Genomic DNA, 25,314 nt, shown 5'->3' with positions numbered 1-25,314 from the left:
AAGAGGCGGAAGAGCGACCCCCTTTTTTGTTTTGTTTTCCAAAAAAGTAAGTGTACATCAATTTATAATGCGTGTATGTATAAAATCTGTTCATAATAAGCGCGTTTTCCCTGATATTTCGCGTAAGAGAGATATATAACAAAAGATAGCTTGATAAATATGATGGATAGACGTGGTAATATAACTGCGCCTTTGGCGTACAAGAATTAATCGGATGCGTATGCAGGCTGCGAGCGGATAAACCATTTGTTTTGACTGCGGGCCTATGGACGGCTTGTCGCCGGGATTTGTGATCCAGAGTTGGCGAACAATATTGTGCGAATATGACCAAAAAGACGTATTGTTGGAGATCAAGCAAAAGCCAGCAAGTAGTTGAATTAAAGTACCCAAATTAACTACATTTTATTTTCAGTTTCTTAATTACTTGACGCGCTTCTATACGCTTAGTTAAATGTTTCCTGGTACAATGTAGATATGGCGTATATTCTCTCAATTTACACACGCATGTGTCATACTCCATTGGTCAAAGCGAAGCGCAAATGCATTCAATGAATGGATTCACCCTTCCCGCTTGAAAAAACCTCACTTATCGGTATCGTTTCCACAATACGTTCTCTCCTGACCCCTGAACTTAGCTTTTATTTCTTTCTAGAAATCTTTGCAATTGTAATTATTGTTGCGATGCGTGTTTGAATGGTAACCACAGATCTGTGTAGTAATGGAGTGTCATTGATACAATTCGATAATATTATTGTCATACATGTCTAGTTAAATGAATTATAAAATTTAATGAAATGGAAAAGTGCATGGGCAATGATCACACTTATGACACCAACAATTGGCATACCAAAATTGTGCGTTGTTATAAATTGTTGAAATTATTGTTTGTGATTAAAACAAATCTGTTCATATAACTGGACTACTTGAGGCTATAGTCCAACTTAATTGCAAATTGTCCAAGCGTATCAAAAAGTAGACAATTTCTAAGATTGGTGGTGGGGGTGTGTTTTGATTTAATTGTCCCTCCAAGCTCTTGATGCATTATCTGTTGATAGTAATCGATGCAATTCCCCTTTGTTTCACCTGAAGTGCAGGCTGGACATGCCATGCACTTGTTTTAAGTCGGAGAGAATCCATTTCTCTTACATTGATGCAAAATCTCGAGACAATATCGAACGTGTAAGGACTACAATATGCCTGAAAGGCACAACTGATAGAAAATTATGAATTCTTCGTACTTACAGTGTATGGATTTGCAAACTTGAATCTCACAATGATCCGAGTAATTATTAGGAAAGAATTGGTGTCTGTATGGTTGAGAAATTGTCTGCAGTACTTGAATTCCTGAAAAAAGAAAGAAAAAGAATACTGATCTTTAAAAAAGGCAAATGGTACTCGACTACTCGTCGACATGATGTTCAAATTTGCATTGTTTTTGGTTGGCAATTACTCTTGTTTTTGTGTGCAACCCTATTTCAGTACATGCATAATTGAAGTAGCATAGTGAATGTACGTTTATGGATGTCATTAATATTAGTTACATATGAATCAGATTGTAATTTGTCTTCAATATGACACCACGACCTTATGACCCATATCTCAAAATAATCTCTTGCAATTCTTGCCCCGATCTTACGAAACTCAGCATTGGAATCCTAAAGAATATACACACGTGTACTGCATATCATATTATAAATGCTGAAAGAAGACTCGACTCTTGAATTAAACATTTCTCATCCGTGGATCATGAGTTCAAATATCAATTAGTTACATGTGTACTGAATATTGAAATATTAAAAATTTCTGTAGTACACGAGATACTGAAAATAGTATCTCAATGTGATATGGTTTCAGTTAGAACTACGGGCTGTCATTAATTAGACCTTATTACAGAGAGCATTACGTCCAAAACAATTGGCATTAATATAATATTAGTATTTTTTGTTAATTAAGGTATTTTTGGAAATAATTTTAGGATAGAAACTTTGTTTCGTTGACTTACTTAAAGTAGAAGTTCAATATTACTGTCTGCTCTCAGCCAATTTACACATTGATATGGTGGAAGAATTTTGATCGACTCGATACAGCGTGATGTAAATTAATTTCCCCTTTATTAGCCTATACACTTGGTTCATTACGCGTCGTCTGGTACACTGGCCGGATGGAATGTCTCTGTTTGGCGGTATAATGTTAAGGAAAACTTGATTAGGACTCAGTTGAAAGCTTTTGAAGAACACGAAGAGAGCAAGAAAATGGAAGACTTTCTTATTTGATGATTGCCAATAAGATTCGGTTAATAAAAGGACAAGGAGACACTAGGAGTTACAGTATAGCTTAAAATATTTAAATTTCCTGCCATTTTTACTCGCGCAGACGATAATCGTCTCGTAAAGTATGTACAATCTCTTCCAATTCATAATTAGACACAAAATGTTATGTTTTTAACTTCAAATACGCCAAATCTGAGATTTTTTACGAAGCAGAAATTAAATGCTTGAAATTAGTGCCCAATTATTGCACAAATCGATTGGGGCCATCAATATGAATACCATGTCTCGTTTAGTTCATCAATTTCTATTCTTGCCTTAATTCAAACTGAATGAACTCCAGTGGTAAAAGTGACTATTTAAGGTATTACTAATTACTCATAATTACATTTGCTAATCATTAAGTTATTGGAAGAATAGAGCGTTTTCTTTTCAAATAAAAGTGATGGCCAAACAGGAATGGGATAATTTTCGTGATTTGATTGACCAATGTGCCAGGGCATTCTACATGACAATTAAAACACTATTCTTGGCTTTAATTGACGACCATTATTCCTGAGCATTAATTTAGGGGGAGCAAAAAGCCTACAATTCAATCGCTTTGAAAGTTATTTGCAGGCGTTGTTTTCATTACTGGAAGGTTACCCCCAGACCATTCAAATATAATACTTAGTGTCGTTTTAAAAAAGACAACATTCTACTGCTACAAATTTCAATTTTCCTCCGATTTACAAGGCCATCTTATTTATATTTACTAACATATGTGTACAGTTCAAAGCAGTTCTCTCATTGAATTAACATATAATCAAAAAAAGTTGAATTATTTGATAATTTTTCATTGTTTTATCAGTAATCCATAAATCGTCTGCTTTTCATTCAACATGGCGCGGGTTAAAAACAATCTGGGTTTATACTTCATCAATGTACACACACGATGCTTAAGGATACTTTTCCCGTAATCATACTCATTGGTTATAAGACTACAAAACAAATACAGAGTGTAGTTCCCAAGGGTGCGAGAATTAACACCTTAAGCTTACACCGTTCTACGGTTTCATTAAGTTAGCTTCGAAATTAAACGAAGCTCAAGGGTTTAATATTTTTATGGCGTTAGCTCGCTACAACAAGTACATGTACAAGTTTTTAGCTTGTAGATATCTTGCTTGAGCCTTTACTTTTTCACCACCACGACCAGATTTTCGTATCATCCCTTTTGGTGGTTCCCTGATGGCAATGTTGGTGAATTAATAATGAGAAAACATCGGGGTGTTAGTGGCGATGTAAAGTAAGCAATGCTAGGGAGGTGTTAGCGTGAGAGAGATATGTGCGAGGGTGTCGGATACGTTGGCAATAGACTTAACATGCTTTATAAACATGGTATTTATGAAAGCCGAAAGATCACTGCTGCAGACATGTCTTGAAGTTAAAAATTTCCTGAACAGAGAACGCAGCAAAGCTTCATGTATCACTCACTGAACATGATGTACATTATTATGTTCTCAGAAATAATATCAGATCTATCTTTCTACGCGCTCGGTCTATGCAAAGTATTCTATGCTGCAATAGTGGGGGCTCCTTGACCTTAAACAGGGTCACGAAAGCACGTGGGTTTGTTTTTGTTCCGTTATAATAAATTTTATTCTAATTGACGTGTTGACATGTCTTGATAGAATCGCTACACATTCGGACCATGTTCGGACACAAATTAGCCTTGGGGTCAGAATATCAGATGTCATCATGGACGATAGGTCTGGAAATATTATGATCAAATCTGAAGGACGAACGAGCCAATATATTGCATTACATACTATCGTATTTGTATTTACACATTTCGTGCATTTCTTCAATAGTAAGATTCTGGTCAGAAATAATGAACTTACCGACTGCTTTATTACTAGTGATAGGTTTACTTTGATCAGTTTGCCGATACCGCGACATACATAACGTGTAATTCTCATGATGTATTAAAAGAAATAAAAATTCCTTTAAAAAAGGAATGGGGCGCCCAAATTATGTGAGCTTGGACGTGATATGGTGAATTCCATGGCATGGTGTTTAGATTTGGTCCCGGGGATTTGGTATCATAATGATTTTTCTAGGGAAGAGTAGAAGATGATCAAATGCAAGACAAATGTGTTTGATTGGGGAAGGTGTATCACAGGACCGTTTTGGATGAAATAAATTGAATTGGAATGAAGCTGTCGTGTCAATTTGCGATTATGTGGGGTGGGGAGTTCAATTTTGGGGCATATTGTAGTGATGATATTGCTTTGGATATTGAATATTGTTGAATTTCGTTATGCAGGGGGTATATGTTGGATAGTATAGAAGAGGATCTACCCCTATGTTGACCAAAAGAAAAGTTTTTATGAATGTATAACGTCTGTGATACATATACATCATAACGTCTGTGATACATATACATCATCTACTTGCTAATACACTGAAAATCTAATAGAGATGAAGGATAAAAGACAATTACAGAACATTCATTCTTCAAAAGTAGCTATATGGGTATACAATGTTTACAAGATAAGAACGTTAATGTTTTGTACATGAACGTAACATCTTTGATACATAGTTGTTAACACACTGAAAATCTGACTAGAGATTTACAATTTGATGATATCCAAAAGAATACTTACTAACTTAGCATTGAAGAATTAAAATAATTACAGAACTTTCATTTGTTAACATACACGTAGCAATGATTAACAATGTTGAAAATACAAACGTAACGTTTTGTTCATAAACATAACATCCTCGACACATCTAGGATCCGCATAATTTGTTGATTAATGTCATAAACAGTCACAAAAGATTTATGGTCTGATCATTTTATCATTTTAAGGGCAACCCGATATTGCATTTGGAAGAACCAGGCTTTTCAATTACTATCAAAACTGCTGGGTACCAAACTTTTTGATACAGCTTGTATAGTAATTTGTTCTAATTTCCATGCAAAAGGAGCCAGTTGTTTCATCCTTAAAACAAATAGGCTACACCATAATTTCCAATTACCCCATGCAGATAGATAAGACCTTGGTAAGATAAGCGTGTTAATTGTTATGTCACTATCACTATCTTGATCTTGATAAGATGCCTGACTTTGAAACTTTGGGTACAAAAACTCATACTCTGCAAGTTAGGTCAAATTTTGCACTATGATTGTTTATTTGAGCTTATTGGACTATGCCATTCAGATTAGGCTATTGTAATCCAAAGTGTTGGTCACCGTCTATCGGGTTCTAAGAGGCGGTAAACTGGTTACAAAGGTCAAAGTGGTTACAAAGGTCAAAGGTCTCGATTTATTTGGTGTTTTACAAATCCATTAATTTTGTCTTTTAAACAAAGAATATACGCACACCATTTTATCCTGTGCATAACAGAAAACAATAATAAAATAAAATCCAAGCATATTGTGGATTTATTTCTGAGCAAGGGCATAATTTTAGCAAAATAGCACAACAATTGCGGAGTAAATCTAGTAAGACTGAAATTAGAAGCTACTCACAAGTACATGCCAATATTGTGGGACGCCTCCGTAGAGGGCGCCCCAAAAAGAAAGGTGTTCAAATTGAATCTAAAATGGATTCATTTGGATCCAAATATATGTCTAGATACACATCTTAAGGTAATAGCGATCATTCCTGATATCATGCTTTGTTTCCCTGGTATATAATATACAAGTTGATGTTTAAAAATCGGTGTTTATCCACGACCCAAAGCTGTGAATCCTGTTCATTACCCGCGCACATCACCAGCAATCCTCCTGTCTCTGTTTTACTATAACTTGCCCGACGTGGTAGCTAGTATAATTACTCGTCGATCAAGAAAACGTGACCAAAGAAAAACAACTCAGTTATCCAGATAAGAAGTCTTTCGAGTCCTATTTTCTTTGCAAGATTTACAGAATAGGTATGAATGAAGGGATGATGGGTTTCGAATTAGTGGAATACATGCAAGCACGTTTAGTGCAAAACTGGCTTTAGAAAGCGCGTGTTATCAATCACAGCTATAGGATAAAAAGTTACTTCGTCACTGACACACACAGATTGCAAGTTTCTTGCTTTATATAAAAGGGTAAAACAAAATTAAGGCAATTGAAATAAAGGTACGGAGCTGAACGTGATGCGCTTTTCATCTTGTCATTCGGTTTTAAGTAGTACCTGGTACAAACTACTGTTCCAATTCCAAAGTAAGTGTAAGTACAAAGAACATTTCAAAAGAAGAGTATACTTTGAAAAACACACTTTGGAAGTTAGCTTCTACTACCAGAGACGATGCGCATCTTCCTCTCTTCTTCTGGTACGACATGATTGGATTGAATACCGGTACATTCAATTTATTAAACAGGCAGGTGGGGTTTAATGTACGCTTCACTGTCCATATAAAACGTGGGCTAGCTCCAATAAGATCCACACCCATTTAACATCAATTTATCTCCTTTCTTTCGCTTTTTGTCGCTTCTAGTGTCTCCATTGTCGCTTTAATTCACATCCTTTTAGCGAATGATCTTCCTATTGTATTCCACGACTCCTTTTCTTGTTGAAATTGTTAATAAATTGCCGTTTATAAAGCAACTGTATAAAATTGACAGTTTTGGTGGCAATTTAGATCAAGATGAATCCAAAGTTGCCACGGATTTTGTAGGGCACATGCATTGATACCCCAATATCATAGAACCAATGGCAAATACTAATAGACTTTTATTCTTTAGTATATTCAGTATAGAAATCGTTTGTCATAACCACGTTGATTGACCTTCGAGTTTGCTCATAATATCAAGTCTTAAAATAAAACCGATCTCTATTCTGACGATGCATTCTGGCGTTCCTAAACACCATTGTCTCTTGTGTGTATACTATGTTTCCTTTTTGGGGTGCTTTTCCGTTTCTTGCCGATTTATTCCATCTAATGTGGCTGAAAATAGCAGGCGCCCTGGTCATGTCTGAGTCTTCCAGTCCATAGTGGTCTGGCCCAAACGTCTGGTGTTGTTGCAATTTTGTTGTATTCAGTTAATTATTAATTGGGGAGACAACTTTTTCTTAATCAAGTGCATAATTTCATATAAAAAACACAATTATACAAGAAAAAGAGTGTTATTTTTTACATATAGTGTTATTAACAACTGTAAGCCTCTGAAGGTGCGATTTTAGCAGCTGTAGACGGCTGAAGATACATCATATCAATACAAGTTAACACAAAGAGAAGTCAGAGCTGATATATTACTGATTTCATTAATATCAATGAATGGATTCATTTTGTTCTTTCTTTGTGGAGAGACAATATTTGGACAAAATATAAAGAGGAACGGTGGCATAAGTTATCAATATTCATAACCAGCAATGAACTGATAACAATAATTGTGCTAGCCGATAGCAAAGTTTATCTTTAGACAAGAAATACTGTACTTGACGCCAGTGGCGTGAAAAACAGAAGTACTAACACGGTTAGCCTTCTGGATAGCGACATCGGAAACAGACGACAACTCAAGAAAAAATATCAAATTTGTTGAAAAAAATTATATTTTATGACTAAAAAAGGCGGAATTCGGGAAGAATGGATTAAACTGAGCACAAATAAGGTTTGCGTTGGTACTGTGGTTCTTAGGTTCTCATGTGATGAGAGTGTAATAGTTGGGCTTGTGGCTTGCGTGGTGACTTTTGTAAAAGCCGTGTGCAATATAATTACGCCATTTGACACTCCAAAAAGCCGATAACACTACAGTAGCTCAAGATAACCCAGATATAATAATATTATGCAAACAAATTATTAAAAAATCTGACCATTTTGCAGGCTTGCATTGTTGCATAGTTGCCCTCATCTCTCACATGGCCTAGTTCTCAGATGGACTTTGCACCCTAAATATCGACAGGGCAGACAAAAATGAGCTTGGGCGGAGTTGGAGAGTAGACATCTCGGCTCTGTTCGGTACACAAGTCGGCGGCATCGTCGACCGTAAGCTGGTGTTTTTTCTGTCGCTTCCATAAAGAAACAAGGGCAGTCTCTTTTCTGCTTGTATTATACAAATTGGTGCGAGGAGAAACTGATGGTCTAATTGTCACATCTACAGGTCGTTTATCAAGCTCAGTGATATTAAATGCCCTTGGAGTGCTTTGCTATGCTGTATTTTAAAGAAAAAACCCTTAAAGATTACAAAATCGTAGGAATTTCCTCAAATTTGCTTTCTTTCTGTAGAACTACTGAACCAGTTACCAAGCTTTTGTGCCACGTCTTTAAGTGATTACATTGCATTTTTTATGTATTGTCTAAAATATGTTAAAAAATGGGTAATTTAGAACATTTTTTACAATGTGAACAAATATTTGGCCGTGTTATTTTGAACACAAGATTCGCGCGCCAAAGGTTTATGTTGTAATATTGATTTGATAGATTCGTTTTAATTGCTCGTGTGATTGTAACGGGGGGTATTGCTATACTAACGGTTATGCCGTCAATCAATTTTATGACTCCAAGTTGAAGTTCATTTTCTAAAAAAAATAGATTTATTATATTTTGACTAACTATAATTAATTTTATAATACTTGTATATCGTATGACAGGACAAGAACCTATAAATGTTGCGATACTTTTGGATCTTACAATGTCGCCATTAAACAAATGTTAACTTAGGATCTTTTACAATTATCAGCCTGTGTTTTTATGAACCTGTAGCCTCTGTCATTCACTTATGAATAATTAATTAGTTGATAAATCCTGCGCGCATCATTTGGTGTTCGCGCCATTTTTAAGTACCCAGGTGGTTTTTAAATTTAATCAAAAAATTGATCAGTGAATTCGGTATTTAATACATAGAATTACAATAACTTTCAGTCAAGAAATTCGGTCTAAATAGCAGTTTAATTAACACGGCCTAGGCCATGTATCATTAGTGTCCGTACACTTGAACTGTGTGTGCTTATAAAAATGATGGTTTGATTAATAAAAAAGTATATTATTATGAAAAATAAATATTAACAGACGGTATGAAACTGTAATAATTTTTATTTAATGTTTTAAAGCTTAATAAATTCAATTGTTACCACAACCCTTCTCTTTATTATCTTGCATTTATGAGTATTTCCACATGGTGTGGACATAATAGAGTGCGAGATTTAATACTACCATACGGCAAGATTCACGGCTTTATCATGTAGTAATACTTTGAAAATGTAACGCAGATCACATCGTAAATAGAGACCTTTGTTTTACACTCTCTTAATTTTATGAGACATTTTTGATGGCACATCATTTCAAGATGGCATCCCATATGGTCTTTGATCATGTTTATAGATTCGAGCTAATGCGCGCTGTTTTTATATTGAATTGAATATATAACCACAAGTCCCTACATCATTTACGGATATATAACTGAATTTGAATGTTTCTTTCACTACATTAAGTTACAAAATATGTTTTTTTCTCCAACCGTATAATTATGATGATGGGTCGTCTTTAAGAGCAGCGACCGAGATCAAATTTTTCAATCCCCTTCGTCGCCTAATAGTAATCCTTCCGCATTTCACATCAACGCGCGCTCATATGGCTCTACTATATGGAATCAACCAAATGTATAAATTACATGTCTCATCTTCGAGTCCCAAAATTGATATTACAAATGTGTGATCCACGAGATATGCTGTCGTGGTGGCATACGACTCATCTGTGGCTTTACATAGGGTCATTGACAAACTGCAAATCCTGTTGCATCGAGATCCTATTTATTCCGGCTCTCGCAGATGTATATCGCGAGGTTATGACACCAAACTGCGAATATATAACACTTTTTTCCCTTTCCTATAAAAATCTATCATGTTTTTCAGAATAATATTTAGGGAATTTTGATTTGATATATAAGCCAGAACCTTGAATCTATAACCTGTTCAATGAGGTACCAAACTGTAGAAGGGATAATATCCCGTCTCGGTGTTTTCATATTTCCATAATTGGTCTAATAGAGAAACACACATAAGGATTTATTATCCCGTATAGCGTTTTATCCCGTTTAAAACGCGACAAATGAAAAATGCCCTGAGGCGGCTGCATCCGTTCATTTAATATGCATTAGAAAAATTCAGTTTTCTTGACTTTTTGATGCTTTGTAAAATGGTGAGTAATTCTACGTGGATTATTGAAAACAAAAGCATTTTGGAGAGCATTTAGAATATCATGTTTGGGGTTATCTATAATAGTATTACACATTCAGGGTAAATGGGATCGACTTGTTGTCCTTTTTGCTGCCTTGACTACAAGTAAAAGCCAAACTATTAACTACACATAATTTCACGCGAACTATTGAAAAAAGTATCAATTTTATTCGTATGAATAGTTGCAAAATGACTTGTAATAGTAAAATAAGCTTAAACTATTACCATGATTAGTTTATCATGGAGTTAATCCAAGGAGATGAACCTTGGGAGAAGGACTTCTTATTTTTTCTCCACAAAATTCAGTCTTATACCCTGGTCTTACCAAATCGTGCGTATCTAAACGTACAGGAAACTAACGGCAAAGGTTTCCTTGCTTTCATGTTGAACTATTAATGATACCCAAGTTTATTCACTAAATACACAGAATAATTCAGGGCCGTTTTACTAAATGTCACTTACCACATTTACAGACCCGAGCTAGACGTATATCCGGCTCCTTGGCCATGCACAAATCCACGATTGTCGAATTGGAGGGGGACAATATTAACCCTCACCAAATATATGACTTGAAAAAATGCTTGTAAAAACATGCAAACAACAGTGCTTTTGGAATCGGCAAGCTACAAGATGTATAGCAAGTGACAAACAAATCAAATATTCGATTTATGGTGTTCATTTACCATTATCATCTGCATTTTGAAGAAAAATATCCTGTTTTATTACAAATTTTGCACCAAGGCGAAATATAAATAGCCTCGTGCATGTAAAGTATTAATGAGGCGTTGATAGCTTGCCCCCTTATCAACTTAAGACGACTGGATTTAAGATCTTAATAATCTTTCCGAATCAAATAGGGGGTTGAATGGATTATCAGGAGGTGTATATAGTCATCCGAGCCTGAGAAATGAGTCTGTTATCGCCTTGTTACGGTTTGTTGGCAATTTGGCAATAGCTTAAGACTCATTTATAGCTTCCTCGTTGAAGCTTTTCTACGCGATATCACAATAAAGGTTGGCTTAGGTTTCATAGTCTCCTCAAAATGTCAGCTTACCTAGATTCAAAAGGACTTGACCAATACTACGCATGTTTGTACTTATTGGAAGGCATTTTACATGCAGATTTCAAATCTAAACATGAAAATCTCAAAAACGGTCAAATAGTGACTTTTTATGTATTTCTTGGACTGTTGCCTGGACTTGACCCCAACTCGACTGGGAAGGGGGATATCACTTGATATGAAGGTACTCTCGTGTATAAACACGGTACAGCTTATGTTTGGGTGCATTATGTTTTGTTGGTTCATAGGTAGCAAGCATGCGTATCTTTTGAAATTTGGAGCCATGACGCACGAGGTCGTGGAAAGTCCAAAAGGTAGGAGGTTGAATCAGTATTTACATGGACTAATATAATAAACTGGGGGTCTTTGAGGAGGGGGAAGCGTTCAGTTCAGCAGCAAGGTGTATGGTTTCTGTTTGCTTGAGACTGCTGTTGTTGTTGGCTTCGGAAACATACCCGGAAACGCGATAAGTTGTCTTAGAAAACATTCATGATGCAAGTTGACAATTTAAGAAACTTTTAAACATCTATGCTCACTTCTCTGTTGCTCTGAGAATAAATGCAATGGCAGATGTTAATGTTAAGTCATAGCTCCAACATGTCTATATAATATTATACTGACATTAACCTTTGAGGTCATACAAGAAATATCTTGTGAAAAGACTGTCCAGCTATATTATTAAAGCAAAATAACATAGTGAATGATTTTATCCTGAACATGTGTACGCTGTAATCTATGACTGTAACATAATATAAAAGTTTCTCTGCGTTGATGTCATGTATGATCCAACAGAACGAACACTTTTCAAAATTTTAAACTTTGCCGTTCTTATGCCCAATTAGAATTCTACACGACAAAATGCCTTCACATGAGTACACGCATGCCTATGGGTTAGTTCGGTGGTTCTTGAGACAGTTCTCATACTTTTAGAAAGTTTTTACACTTTTTTTGACTAGTTTGAGACATGTTGCATGGGCTATTATTACCATGGATATACATGTATTTAGACGTGTATTGGACGTGAGAGGCGGGTAACTGATGACGGATGTTATGATCCCAAATGAACTCGGCTTAGGATTATTCATGTTTAGCTTGGTGAGTCAAGACCCCAAGTGAACCTAAAATGTTATAGACATTTAATACAGTTTATGTCCCTAGACCTAGAACTTTCTTTGGCAAACTATGCCAAGTGCCAATTCGTTTTCATCGCAAAATGAAAACCATAGATTTCGGAATAAAGGCTAAAGTACAGATTAGCTGTTTGTTCATATCCGAAAATGGCAGCATATTATTGCACTTGCATAATTTGTTTTTTCGACGACCATGACGACCGTACACTAACCAATATGATGTTTTCTCCCACAATGCAACAGAAAATTTGGACTGTTTTGCATAATTTTGGTTCCGGTTTGCTATCTCCCATCATGCATCACATATCCCATATCCCATAATGCATCATACTTACGTTTTCGATCCGCTTTGTTTTATTCCCAGCAGACGATTCTCAACTCGATGCACAAGTACCAGCCTCGCTTTCATATCGTCAAAGCAAACGACATTCTCAAGTTGCCATGGAGTCAGTTCAGAACGTTTGTCTTCAGAGAAACTGAATTCATCGCCGTCACAGCCTACCAAAATGAAAAGGTGAGAATTATGTCTTTGTCATTAAAAATTATTTGTATTTGTCAAATATTATTCAGTATTTTGAATACCATATCATTGTTTTTGATATGGTTTTGTGATTTTTATACATAAATAGTGCAACTCGTCTTTCCTGAGCAACACATTTCACATCCAAATCAGCGAAATAAAACTCAGTTTTACGTCAAAATTTGAGAAATAAAATTTTTAATTGTTAAGTACATCATGGGTCATCTGCTATTACTCCACTATAATAAACTGTGTTGAAAAGTGAAAATATTTATCAACTTGCTTTGTTAACTTCAAGTTTTAATTGTTTTTTTAATTTTTAATAAAATATAAAAATACTGACAAATTTTCTTGAAAATACACCCCATACATGTAAACGGGCCTTGAATTGGGCCAGTGATTCTTTGACTTGAGGAACTGATATGATATAAATACATTATGCCATATCTTGATTTAGTTGAGTGATATCATATAACAAAATGATATTGAATGGAAGGCAGAGAATGACGATTAATATTGATCAGTTTACTGTCACGTAATATGATGACGATTCCTGTGTTTATACACATGTCCATGTGAAGATTGTATATTATTCTTAGTATAGACGAGGTTAAGGAGACTACGTATACAATCACAGCACATTTACAAAGCAATCATTAACTATTACATATAGGTCCACATAAATACTGCAAAGGAAGAATATTAGTATTATTACATCAATTTTAAGCATATCGATGTAAAATTTCGGTTATTTTTGTTTCAAAATGGTGACCTGCCGTGCATTGCGTTTGGAGTGTAAAAATGCGCAGTGTCGGTGACAATTTACTACAATGTACTTATTATATAAAAGAACGCCCTTAATTAACACAGTCGCGACGAGAGTAGGGACAATTATCATGGCTAATTAATTTAAACTCTTCCTTAATGGCTATCTCAACTACGCAATTGTGCAAATTTCAGTGCATTATTTTATTTATTGCACTATTATCAATTTCAATTTTACGCGAGTTGTGTTAATTAGTGACTATCTATATGAAAGCAAAGGGAGATGGAGTGGCGCGGCGACGCATCACAAACGCGTTGCGGCACACTCAATGAGCCAAAATAGCATCGTTCCCACGCCACAGTCCATTAACCCCATTTAGTAATCATATATAGCTCAAAATTTGACTTCGACTTACGGAGTATGACTTTTTGTACCCAACAAGTTCAAAGGTCATTCATATTAATGTCAACCATATAGGGTTAGAGACATTTGTCGTGGTACATGAGCTTGTTTCAGATCCTATTTATTTTTCATAATATCCGTAGATATACACTTGCACGTACACTTGAACAGCGTCAAGAGGGATCGAGTATCACCATCACCAGTGCATAAAACAGAGAAATATATTGATGAATTCTGACTGCTAAAAACGTTGAAGCAATGAAAACAATAGACAAAATATTTATTGGCATAATAATAATTAACTATTCAAGGTTTCTTTATTTTGGTGAGAGGCGTTCAATTTTGTTGGCGCCATAATCGCGTGGCCGAGCTCATCAGAGGTGTAGGGACTAATTAGCAAGGTGTGATATCGAGCATTGCATAGCCGACAATACCAATCTAACTAATAATTTTAACCTTTAAAGTGAGCGAGAGAAATAGTTATAATAATTTTAAAAAAATTCTAATTTAAAAAAAAATTTGGAATTTAATGATCATATTTGAATTCAGCATAAAATATGCATTAATTTGAGTACAAACAAGCCTTGTATTGGTTCACGCATTCTTGATTTGAATTTTGGTATTTATAAAGCGTTTGATTTTGTAACACGTTCATGTAAGGTGAAAATGGCTATTCACTCCGTACAACCATACGACGATTGAAAATTGACTACTAAAAGGATATTGGTGTATAGAATAAACCAATACGGTTTTCATTTAGTCGGGGGACAGAACTAAGGTGTGAATCCAGCCATCCTCACAGGTTCTATACGGCTCGGGTGTAAACTTTTCACGCCTGGAGCTGCGATATGGTCGCCCCATCGCACCTGATTTGTTTCGTGTTTCCTTGCTATACCCACCTTCATTAGTGCGTAATTTTGTACTCGCCGCGTGAGATGGCTGTTGTTCACAGCTTTGGTGCGGAAAGTTGTTGTGGTAGTGACGAGCGTACACAGCGACGTAGCTCGCTACTCCTCCCTAGAGCCAAGACAGATCGGCGCCTTCTTCTTAATCCAACAGATAAAACGTGTAGCATCATCATCATATAGCGAGCGAGTCTCTGGGAGGGTGATTACGTTTTGCTATCTACGGTAGATAGCAATAGTAATAGTATGGAACTATGCGCTCTGGGAATGAGCATTACGATAATTGATTATGATTGTTTATCGATGGTATCGATATTAAAGATACACGGTATCATCGATATGATGATCGCCTCATATTATCAGTTTATTTATTTAGATGAATTAAAATTATCATTGTGGGGACATCTTTAATTAGTCTATCAGTGTCACATTGGACTATCTGATTATAACATAACATCAGTTATGTAGAATGTTTAGGCTATTGTGATGATTTGCATTTTGGAGCAAGAAGTTATCACTATATACTAGAGTATATCATGTACTCGACTACTTTCAAACGAAGGCATGGGTAATTCCCGTAAAACATTAAATATGCGTATGCTTTTGTATTATGTAGCTAGGGTGAAAGGGCACGTGGCCACCCGAATTGTCAGAGCTTAGATTCGTGACATTTTAACACGAGTTTATTGATAACCCAAATTGCCCCCAACAAGAAAAGAAAAAAAAAAGGAAAAAAGAAGCTCGCATATAAATCGTAACACGTGAATAACAGGAAGCATGGGCTTCAAACCTTTTTGCGTATTATTAAATTTCGGAACGAATCGGGACTGGTGTTATTAACCCATATTTGGCAGAAAAAAAGGGACAGTATTGACACGTGTATAGATGGAAATACGTTGAAATTAAAACATTGCAAGGTAGCGCTACACATTGCTACAAGGTTTAATTAACAACTTCATTAAGTTTCGACGCCTCGGATGACAATATGTAAAACAACCGCGAGCAAGTGTGTGATACTACAGATTGACGCGCTTTGCCCTCGCCGCATTTTCATATTTTTAGTCGATAAAAATGTCGCTGATTTATCGTGCATCTTACAAGCCAAAAATGGTTTAATTTTCCATAGGCATGGTTCGATAAATCCCATACAATCATAGCTCAAAATTTGACATCAAATAGCAGAGTTTTTAATACCCGATACATTCAAAGGTCATTCTATGCATGCACGAACGTGGTGCAAAGAACCGCGCACTTGCAGATGAGCATGTTGAGATGCTGGTGTCAAACCAACAAGGCTTCAGTCAGTACTCCTGTTACAAATTACCAGCTTTGTCATTCATGTTTATTTATGAAATTCATGTATAAATCGATTAGCTGCTCATCTTGGTGTCGAAGCAAATTATATCGGGGTCTATTAAGTATCGCATCTTCTCCACTCAGCTCTAATTCAATTTTCCAATCTTGCTCTGTATCAGGATGATTATTATACATCTACAATTAAAGTAAATTACAATTTTTTTCTTAATTTTGGAATTGTACATATTGAATCACCACGCAAAGCCATACGCGCAAAAAATGCGTCCAAACGAACCCAAAAATGCACATCACTTGGTCCAGTGGTTCTTAACATCTTGTACACACATCTTGTTGTACTACTTGCTTTTCAGTTCACAATCAATTAGATCACATCGGTTTATTGTTTATACATATATTCATATCAAAATTCGCTTAGCGTGTTAGAAGCGACAGAGCGAAACCACAGCTAGACCGTAATACGTAACTCGAGCTCAAATGTAATTCCTTCACACCACAGTGTCGTTAGCTCTCACAGCTCAAGTTATTCTTCACACCACGGTTGTCGTCCTGCTTATTTTCTGTCCTTTAGTCTTCTTCATTTAGCCCCCTGTGGGTCTTGTAGCCATGATCATGTCCCATAGCAATGTTAAGACCAGGGGATGATGGGTATCATATTCCCATATGATGATTACTCCGCGCGTTACTATCATCATGATCGTATAGCATTGTGTCGTTAACCATTATACAAAATGGCGCCGAGTTCTCGTGAAAAAAGTTTCAAAATGAGTGAAAAATATCGCAAGAACCACCGAACCATTAGGTTGCACTTATTGCCTTTCATTCAAATTTTAATTATGGAGTTCGGCATTATTTGGTAATGAATTCATTTTAATCTCTGTTAGAGAGCTTTAGAGACTTGAGATTGAGATAAAACTGTTGCAATTACAACATTATATCTCGTCCTGTGTTATACCTTAATGCTCTGCCTGCTAGCCATGCGCTTCAACGGAAAAAGTTTTGAAATTTTTTCTCAAAATATCAAGAGCTATCTTAATAACTACTCAACCAATACTAGGCTTGTTTGTACTCATTTTAATGCAATTTGCATGCTGATTCCAAATATGGTCACGAAAATTTACATTTCTGAAATTTTTGAATTAAAAAAAAAATTGAAACATGTCGTCTGCAGTCGACACCTGCGTTTAGAGTGTTAAGCTTTCAGTTTCATATAAATTCCGGGTGATAACATGATAATATACATAGAAGTTGCTACTTAATATTACTCATATCATGAATTGAAACTCACCTAAAGTGTTAATCATCTAATTCTCATCGTTTCTTTTTTCCATTTTTCTTTTCTTCCCTGTTAGATCACTCAACTGAAAATCGATCACAACCCATTCGCCAAGGGATTCCGTGACCAAGGAGGCGCTGGAAAGAGAGAAAAAAGGTGAGGATAAAATCGCTTTGGTAGATACTAAGAATGTCGTAATAATTGCTAATACCAAGGTGATGTTGAATCATTGGTTTAGGTCTTTTGGAGGACTTGACGCGATCGATGCTTTTGAATAAGAAAGTTTTATCAATTTAAAAACAGATTTTTATAATAATTCTACATCTTGGTAGAAATATGCTTTGACTAAAAGAAAATACAATAATATTGCAATTCTTTACGAGTCTTGCATGTAGATCTTCACATGATTTCAAATTTTAACTGAAGACCACGAAATGAAACCAACTTACCAATATGACCTTTGAAAGTTGATGACATTTGCTGTTTGAAATAATTTTGATTGAAAAGGCTACAATCTGACCAGCGTCACCTTATTATTATCATTATTTTCAATAAAGAATAAAAGACACTCAATAGATCACATAACATAAATGCAAGAAATAAATATGGTATTGTGCAATAGATTTGAGACTATTAGAATGGGCATCCTGTGGAGAGTCTTCTCTCCATATAGCGACCTTGGCCCGAATCAAGGTCAGTTAAGGGCTCTCTCAGGGTTGGCAAATTGGTGTGAGCAGCATGGCTGCTGAAACAACTCTCGGCTGGACCGTAGAGAATCTCTGTCTGGACTACGGATCCAACCAGAGATATCATGCAAAGAAAATATGTATTAATATCTGTGAATTGCTTGACGTGGCAATTAAGTATTTGCACATGGACTTATTAATTACAGTATACCAAAATTGGGATTCTGAGTATTAAATTTAAATAATTTAGATGTCATATTGCAAGACCACCAAACATATGTATATAAACACTTGGAATGCCTTTTTTCATGCCGATTTTAAATTGGGTTTTCAAATGTAAATTTCTGGCTATTTTTTGAAAATTTTGAACAAAATTTCTAAACGTCGTCTGCTTGCAATATTCGCGGGAAAAGGGTTCATACGAATATGTGTCAAATTGTTCATCTGTCGAATAAGTGTGAGTTACACATGGTTTCGACACAGCATGTGTTTTTAGTTGCACTCACTATGTGATCAGATTGTCTCAACTATCATTACTTAGTTCAAAAACCGCCAGTTAGTGTTATGGTGAGACAATTCGTCATCTTAAACAAGAAGATGATGTTTAACACTATACCACATATGCAATGTTCATACAATTACATGCATGAAGGGAGTGTACCGAACTGTGACTTTAGGAGATGGTGATACTGTTATGGATTCAAGTTTTGACCGTTGTGCAAAAACTGTGAAATGACTTAATGAAAGATCGTAATGCGGATTACAGACAGACGCATGACAGACATCAATTGCCAAGTTAATCATAATATAATGACACCTTTACATGAAGCAATATTATTAGAAAATGTGCTATTATTGATCTTGAACAACACTCTCGAATCTATTGGACCAAAGTTTCATTAAAAGATAATTATCATCTAATAATGACATGTATGTAGTTCAAGGACTATTCCAGGTATCTGTCAACTTATTAATAATTAGACACAAAATTTACATAATATTCATATTTTAATCCGGGATTTTAATAGAATTGATAGTCACATACGATATATTTATGCCAGGTCATATTTGAATTGAAAATGGCATATTTCGCCCTTGATTGGACTGGCTGCAATTACTGACCAGTTCGAGTTATGACTCAGACCAGACTATACCGCGTTGCAGACGTTACTGATTTAGATTTTCAAGTTCAATGATACCTTCTATCGTCCAAAAGTCATTTTCTGATATGCAAATTTCAGAAGACGGTTATTAAAGACCACTAGTCCACTACTAGGCATGTTTGTACGCAATTGGATGCATTTTTACAAATTAAAATAAATATTGACAAATCTTCTAGTGTCGTCTGCTTCAGCCGCCATATTGGATAAGGGTTAATGTATATCAATTGGTGCATACTATATCATTTACCTTGTTCAGGATTAATGCAACATTAAATAAGGCTATGAATCCATATTAACATTGTGAATTTTCCTTTTTCTTTATCTGCAGGAAATATCCAGCACCTAATTATGATCTTGAACACCGAGATGCTGATGAGGGTGTCAGCGACCAAGAACACGAAGCTGCTGAGGTCAGCACAACCAGCGAGAGACACGAGGAAAAAGGTGAGCTTCTACTTTAAAGAGGAAGCCCCGCCAGAGTAGTTCTTCTGGGGTGAACCAAACCTGGCTGGTTATCAAATTAATCAGTGACAAGGTTAGGCCTATCTCTGAAATTGACAGGTGCTAGAGATAACCTTTTCACTGATTAATTTGATAACCAGGCAGGTTTGGTTCACCCCAGAAGAACTGCTCTGTCAGGGCTTATAAAAATGATAATGCCTCAAATATTTACCTTAAAATGGCTCCTTAATTATCCACGGCCATTTATGGATAGTGCCTTTACTGTATGTCATGAACCTTAGAAGTACCTGTCAAATAAAAGACATTTAAATTCTTAAAATGTATGTATTAAAATTTAATTCTCCTCTTCTTCATCCTCTTCCTCCTCCTCCTTCATCATTTTGATCTTATTTCTTCTTCATCTTCTTTCCATCTTCTCCTTCATATGTCTTCGTGCTTCTCTTCTTCTATTTACAACACACAAAGCTTTCAATTTGCCTTCTTATACATCGTACATTTATTTGAAGCTCATAATTTAGCTCTGTATTATATAATATAACTAATAATTTGTTCTTATTCTTATTTTTCTCCTCAGTGATATCAGTCACACGGCTACCCCATGAAAGGCATCACACAAGCTCTCTGCTGGCAGATAAATATTCATCTGAACACCACAGACATCATGACAGAAGCGATGTTGAGAGGCGAGAAGTCAAGGACGTCGAGATGAGAGACATCAGTGCTGAAAATGAAAGAAGAGAAGAATCATCATCAAGATTATCATCAAGTCATGAAAGCAGCAGTGAGAAGAAAGATCATAAAGACTGTGAGAGTCCAAGAAAGTTGGATGCTGAAGACTCAAAGAGAGACTCTGAAAGTAGGACAGAAAGCTTAGGGAAACGAAGCACCTCACCCGTTGGTATTTCCCATTCGTTTAACCCTTTCTCATCTTCACATGCATCTCATCCGTCGGTGGTGACACCCATTTATCCAACACCGCATCCATTGTTTCTACACCCTCAAATAGGCTTGCCAGGAAGTGTACCAAGTCTAGGAGGGATGCACTCTATGTTTCCAATGGTTCCAAATTCACACACCTCAGGCCATCCGCATTGTGGAGGCTTGGACTCCACACATCCTCTTTTTAGTGGTCACAACGGGTTGCTACCGATAAGTTCATCAAGCAGTGCAACGCCAGGGTTTGGACTTTATCATGATGTTTCTGCTTTGAGTGCTGCTTATGCAAATGCAGCGTATACAGGTGCAATTTTTAGCGGTCATCCACGGCTGCGATTTTCCCCTTATGCTCTCCCCACAACGAACACAACTATGGTTACCACGGCCAGTCCTTTAGCGTCTGCGTTGCCATACGGTGATAGTATCAGCCCCTTGCATTCTTCAAGTTCTGGACTGACTAGTAGCTCTTTAATAAGCCCAGTAGTAGCAGCCACTTCTCCTACATCAAGCAGCAAAAGCTCAACGAACTCACCCAGTGGCGGGGCTTCCGCTCCAACATCAACAGCAAGTGAACTGCAAAATATACAAAGAATGGTTAGTGGGCTGGAGAAAGAGCCTAAATAAATCATGTGATTGATCATGTGACTGTTATACCATCTATACAGCGCTGCCGGTCGGCTCTGAATTTGATGAACTTTAAAAGAACAAAAAACAAATACTCTTCACAGTATTAAAGACGCAGCCAATAGATCAAAAATACGTGCATTTTGTATTACTACTAGCTTTAAAATGTGTTTATTGCTTGGTAAATATGTCCTGACAAAAACAATTTGGCAAACAGTTGAAAAACTGTGGAAGTGTGCACATTTTGCCAAAGTATTCAAATTAATAAGGAACAATTTTCTTAATTTTCATACAATTCTGATTATTTCTGGTAATGATGTTAAATATTTTCTAAATAATATAAAATGGTGCATGGTGATTTACCTATTTGAACTGAGTTCTTAAATTCATGTCTCTTACACTAGGTCAACACACCTGGTGTGAGCATAATTAAGTTCTTAGCAAGTAGGATGTCAGCCTCTTATTAACCTAAGCAAAAAGATATATATTTGAAATCCAAATCAACTTCAACTCAAAATATTAAGACTCGGTGTGACAGAATGTCGTAAGTTAAGCAGGTAGAAAAAAATGGAAGGATTCAATTGTTTTAAAATGCAAAATGAAGAAACATTTGTATTTTGAAGTATCTTAACATCCAAATTAAACATGTGCATTAAGATAAGTGCAGCAAGCTACAAGCTTAGTGCTGCATTGACGAGCCTTGTTTACAAGTCAATATTTTAAACATCCATGCACAGTCAAATTCATATTCTAAATGTCTTTTGCATTGTGTGTGAAATTCCTTCAATTTGAACCTGTCTCATGCTTCTTCAGCTTTCTGGTCATGTGCCGATGTGTTGATAATGAGAATTGTTTTGATTTTTTTGCTGACAAAATATTCCCTTATTTGATCGCTTAAAGTGTTTTAAATAATGTATTCGATCAAAAATGTATCCAGTATTAGTTTTCAAATGTTGGTATTCAGCCCAAAGTACAGGCACTTCGATACCTTGTTATAAGTGTTCAATTTGTGTATTTTTTCTTGTACTAATGATTTACGCAATTTTTACTATTTCAAACTAAAGCAGTCAAAAAAGCTACGCAATATTTTCTTCTTACTTTTTCCCTTCAAAACAGATATTTAAGCTGACAAAATGATATTTATATTTTTGAAAGTTCAGTTTATAAACTGCTTAGTAATTTAGATATCATCCGGGTATTTAGCAAATTATACCTTGAAATATTTCGCATTACGCAAGTTTTCATCATTTGAAGAAAACCAATTTGCAAAACAAAACGGCAAAAATCCTTGTAAATATCCGAAGTTGTTTAAATATTTATGTTTTTGTATAAAAAAGAAATTTTAGACGTATTTTGACGTTTAATACAGTGAAAAAGTTGTCAATATGGTTATTTATGATAGTAGATAATATATTATTCAGATATGTGTTTTGTCCACTTACAAAGTGTCCGAAATTTTTGAATAAAAAATTGCATGTTTTTTCATTCTTCAACATCAGTTATTTTTTTTGCCAATTTTCAGATCATTTTTAAAGTTAGCTATAAGCACACATAAGGAGGCACGTGTTGGGTCTAATGGCAAAGAGGTCAAACAAGAAAGGGTCTTAGTATAATAAGAAACAAACACTTATTGCAGCAAGTTTGTAATTGTTGATTATGTTTATGGTGACATAAAAAATGCATATATTTATGTTAAAGTAAATAGTCTTTTCATATTTTTTACAAATTAATATCTCAATAATTACAAAATGAACTGACTTTGAATCGTGAAACCTTTTGTTATATTGAAAACAATCTCTCAAGCTATTTTGACCCAACCGGGCAGTGCCACCTTAAGCTAAACGTCATCACTCAATGTACGTGTATCACTATGTGGTCATTTTTTGCCGTTTTTTTATGTTCCCCAACTACAACAAAAAGAGATACAGCATCTCTCCCGTATAGATTATTTTGTGTAATGCTATTTAGTGTACAGTTAAATACATTTTCCGGGTATAAATACATTACATACAGTTGATCAGATGAATTAAAAAATAGCCTCCGGGCTATTGCAAAGAAACAGAATTATGAAGTGTTGCGTGTAGTTAATTTTTACCCATGCGTAATGATTTGAGAAAAAAGGGACCAGGTTTAAGGGTACGAGCTGTGGGAGGATGGCCTTTTATCACGAACTGCTCACTTACAAATTGCAGGGCAAGGGACGGGGACTACATAATAATTCCTCTTAAATGACGTTGTGGTCTTCTGTGGTCTTGGAGGTTAATATTTAGACTTGGTCTTCTAATTAACATAATCATGTACCATTAAAACGAGAAAATTATGCTTTAGGCTGAAAATTAATGTTTTGGTTCTCGTCCCTCCTCAATTTTTGGGATTTGTTAGATATTTTTTATAGATTTATAATTTTTGGGGAATGTTTCAGGAAAACTTTTATAAGAAGCTGAAATAAGTTTATCAGAGAACGAGGATCGTGGCACTTCCCAGTCCTGTGGTACCTAAGGGGGTTTATTCCTCAGAATCTCACATGTGAAAAAGGGTCTCCTCCTTTCGAGCACTTGGAATCTACTATTTCCTTGGTTGGAAAGACCGATAACTAATAACAATGATAATTTTACATTGAAAAATAAACCTTCACCCTCATCAATTCATGAGAATCTTCTGTAAGAGAACCAAAACATTAATTTTATACGGCCTAAAAGGGCTCGGGGATAAAAGTGATAAAGTCAATTGACTCGTAGCTCGTACCCTTAACTGATCTGGTTCTGCTGCAAACCCAATCCACACATTAAGTGTAAAGAAATAACACCCTTGGCTATTACGAGTAAATATTGATACTTAATATCCGTGAACATGGAGAATGAATACATTAATACCCATTCTAGAATGGATATGCCAAAGTATGCTTAACTATATTATACTCAGCTCAAGAATCACTGAACCACAATTACTCCCGATTCCAGAAAAATACAGCACATTTTTTTTGGAATGAAATATTATCTTGTTTTGTAAAATGAAATACAGATAATTTTAATCCTTACAAGTTAGTTCTGACTGGCAATAAAAGTCGTATTTTGATATTTTTGAATCTGAGGGAAAATGGGCCAAAAACACGCAATCTAGCCTCTTTTCTTACAATTTTACAAGTCTTTGGGCTTGATTGTCACAGCACACGAAAAACGCTCTAAAAACCGCATGTTTTTGGCCCTTATTTCCAACAATTTACCAACAGTTAAATTTGATTTTCATTGCCAGTTAGATAAAGGACTAGGATTTACCCATGTTTCATTTGGCAAAACAAGACAACGTTTTTCAATCCAAAAAATTTAGTGCCCTGTATTTTTCTGGAATGGGGAATAGGGATGATTCACGTGAATGAAAGTCAATTTGTTAGCACTTTGAATCTGGGACTTTGAAATAATCACCGCGCAGAAAGATTCTAGTTACACATTTTCCAGTCATTGTTGAGGTAACCTTCTCACAATTTTTGATTATATCTCGCTGCACTACAAGCAAGTTGCACTTATCACCTGTGCATATCTGCAAGCATAGATTGAAAACAATACCGCTTTTTCCAAAGATACTAATCTTACAGGTGCGAGTGATCAGCATGATATGAATATTCTATAGGATTACGATCCAGGTCTTTAACCCTG

At 35.7% G+C, this 25,314-nt stretch overlaps 1 protein-coding gene across 1 annotated transcript in view; it reads left to right on the top strand.

The window, feature by feature from the left end:
• Positions 1-23,725, top strand: part of LOC140165165 (uncharacterized) — a 30,955-nt gene extending 7,230 nt beyond the window's left edge. Inside the window, 4 exon segments of the mRNA XM_072188607.1 lie at positions 12,975-13,121; positions 17,867-17,946; positions 19,968-20,083; positions 20,676-23,725. Of these exon segments, the coding sequence (XP_072044708.1) occupies positions 12,975-13,121; positions 17,867-17,946; positions 19,968-20,083; positions 20,676-21,661 (1,329 nt within the window). The 3' untranslated portion in view covers positions 21,662-23,725.
• Positions 23,726-25,314: the final 1,589 nt, after the last annotated feature.

This window comes from Amphiura filiformis, chromosome 11 (assembly GCF_039555335.1).
Source record: "Amphiura filiformis chromosome 11, Afil_fr2py, whole genome shotgun sequence".
Lineage (NCBI taxonomy): Eukaryota > Metazoa > Echinodermata > Ophiuroidea > Amphilepidida > Amphiuridae > Amphiura > Amphiura filiformis.
The sequence above is the reverse complement of the archived record's forward strand: the minus strand, read 5'-3'. Positions and strand labels throughout refer to the sequence as shown.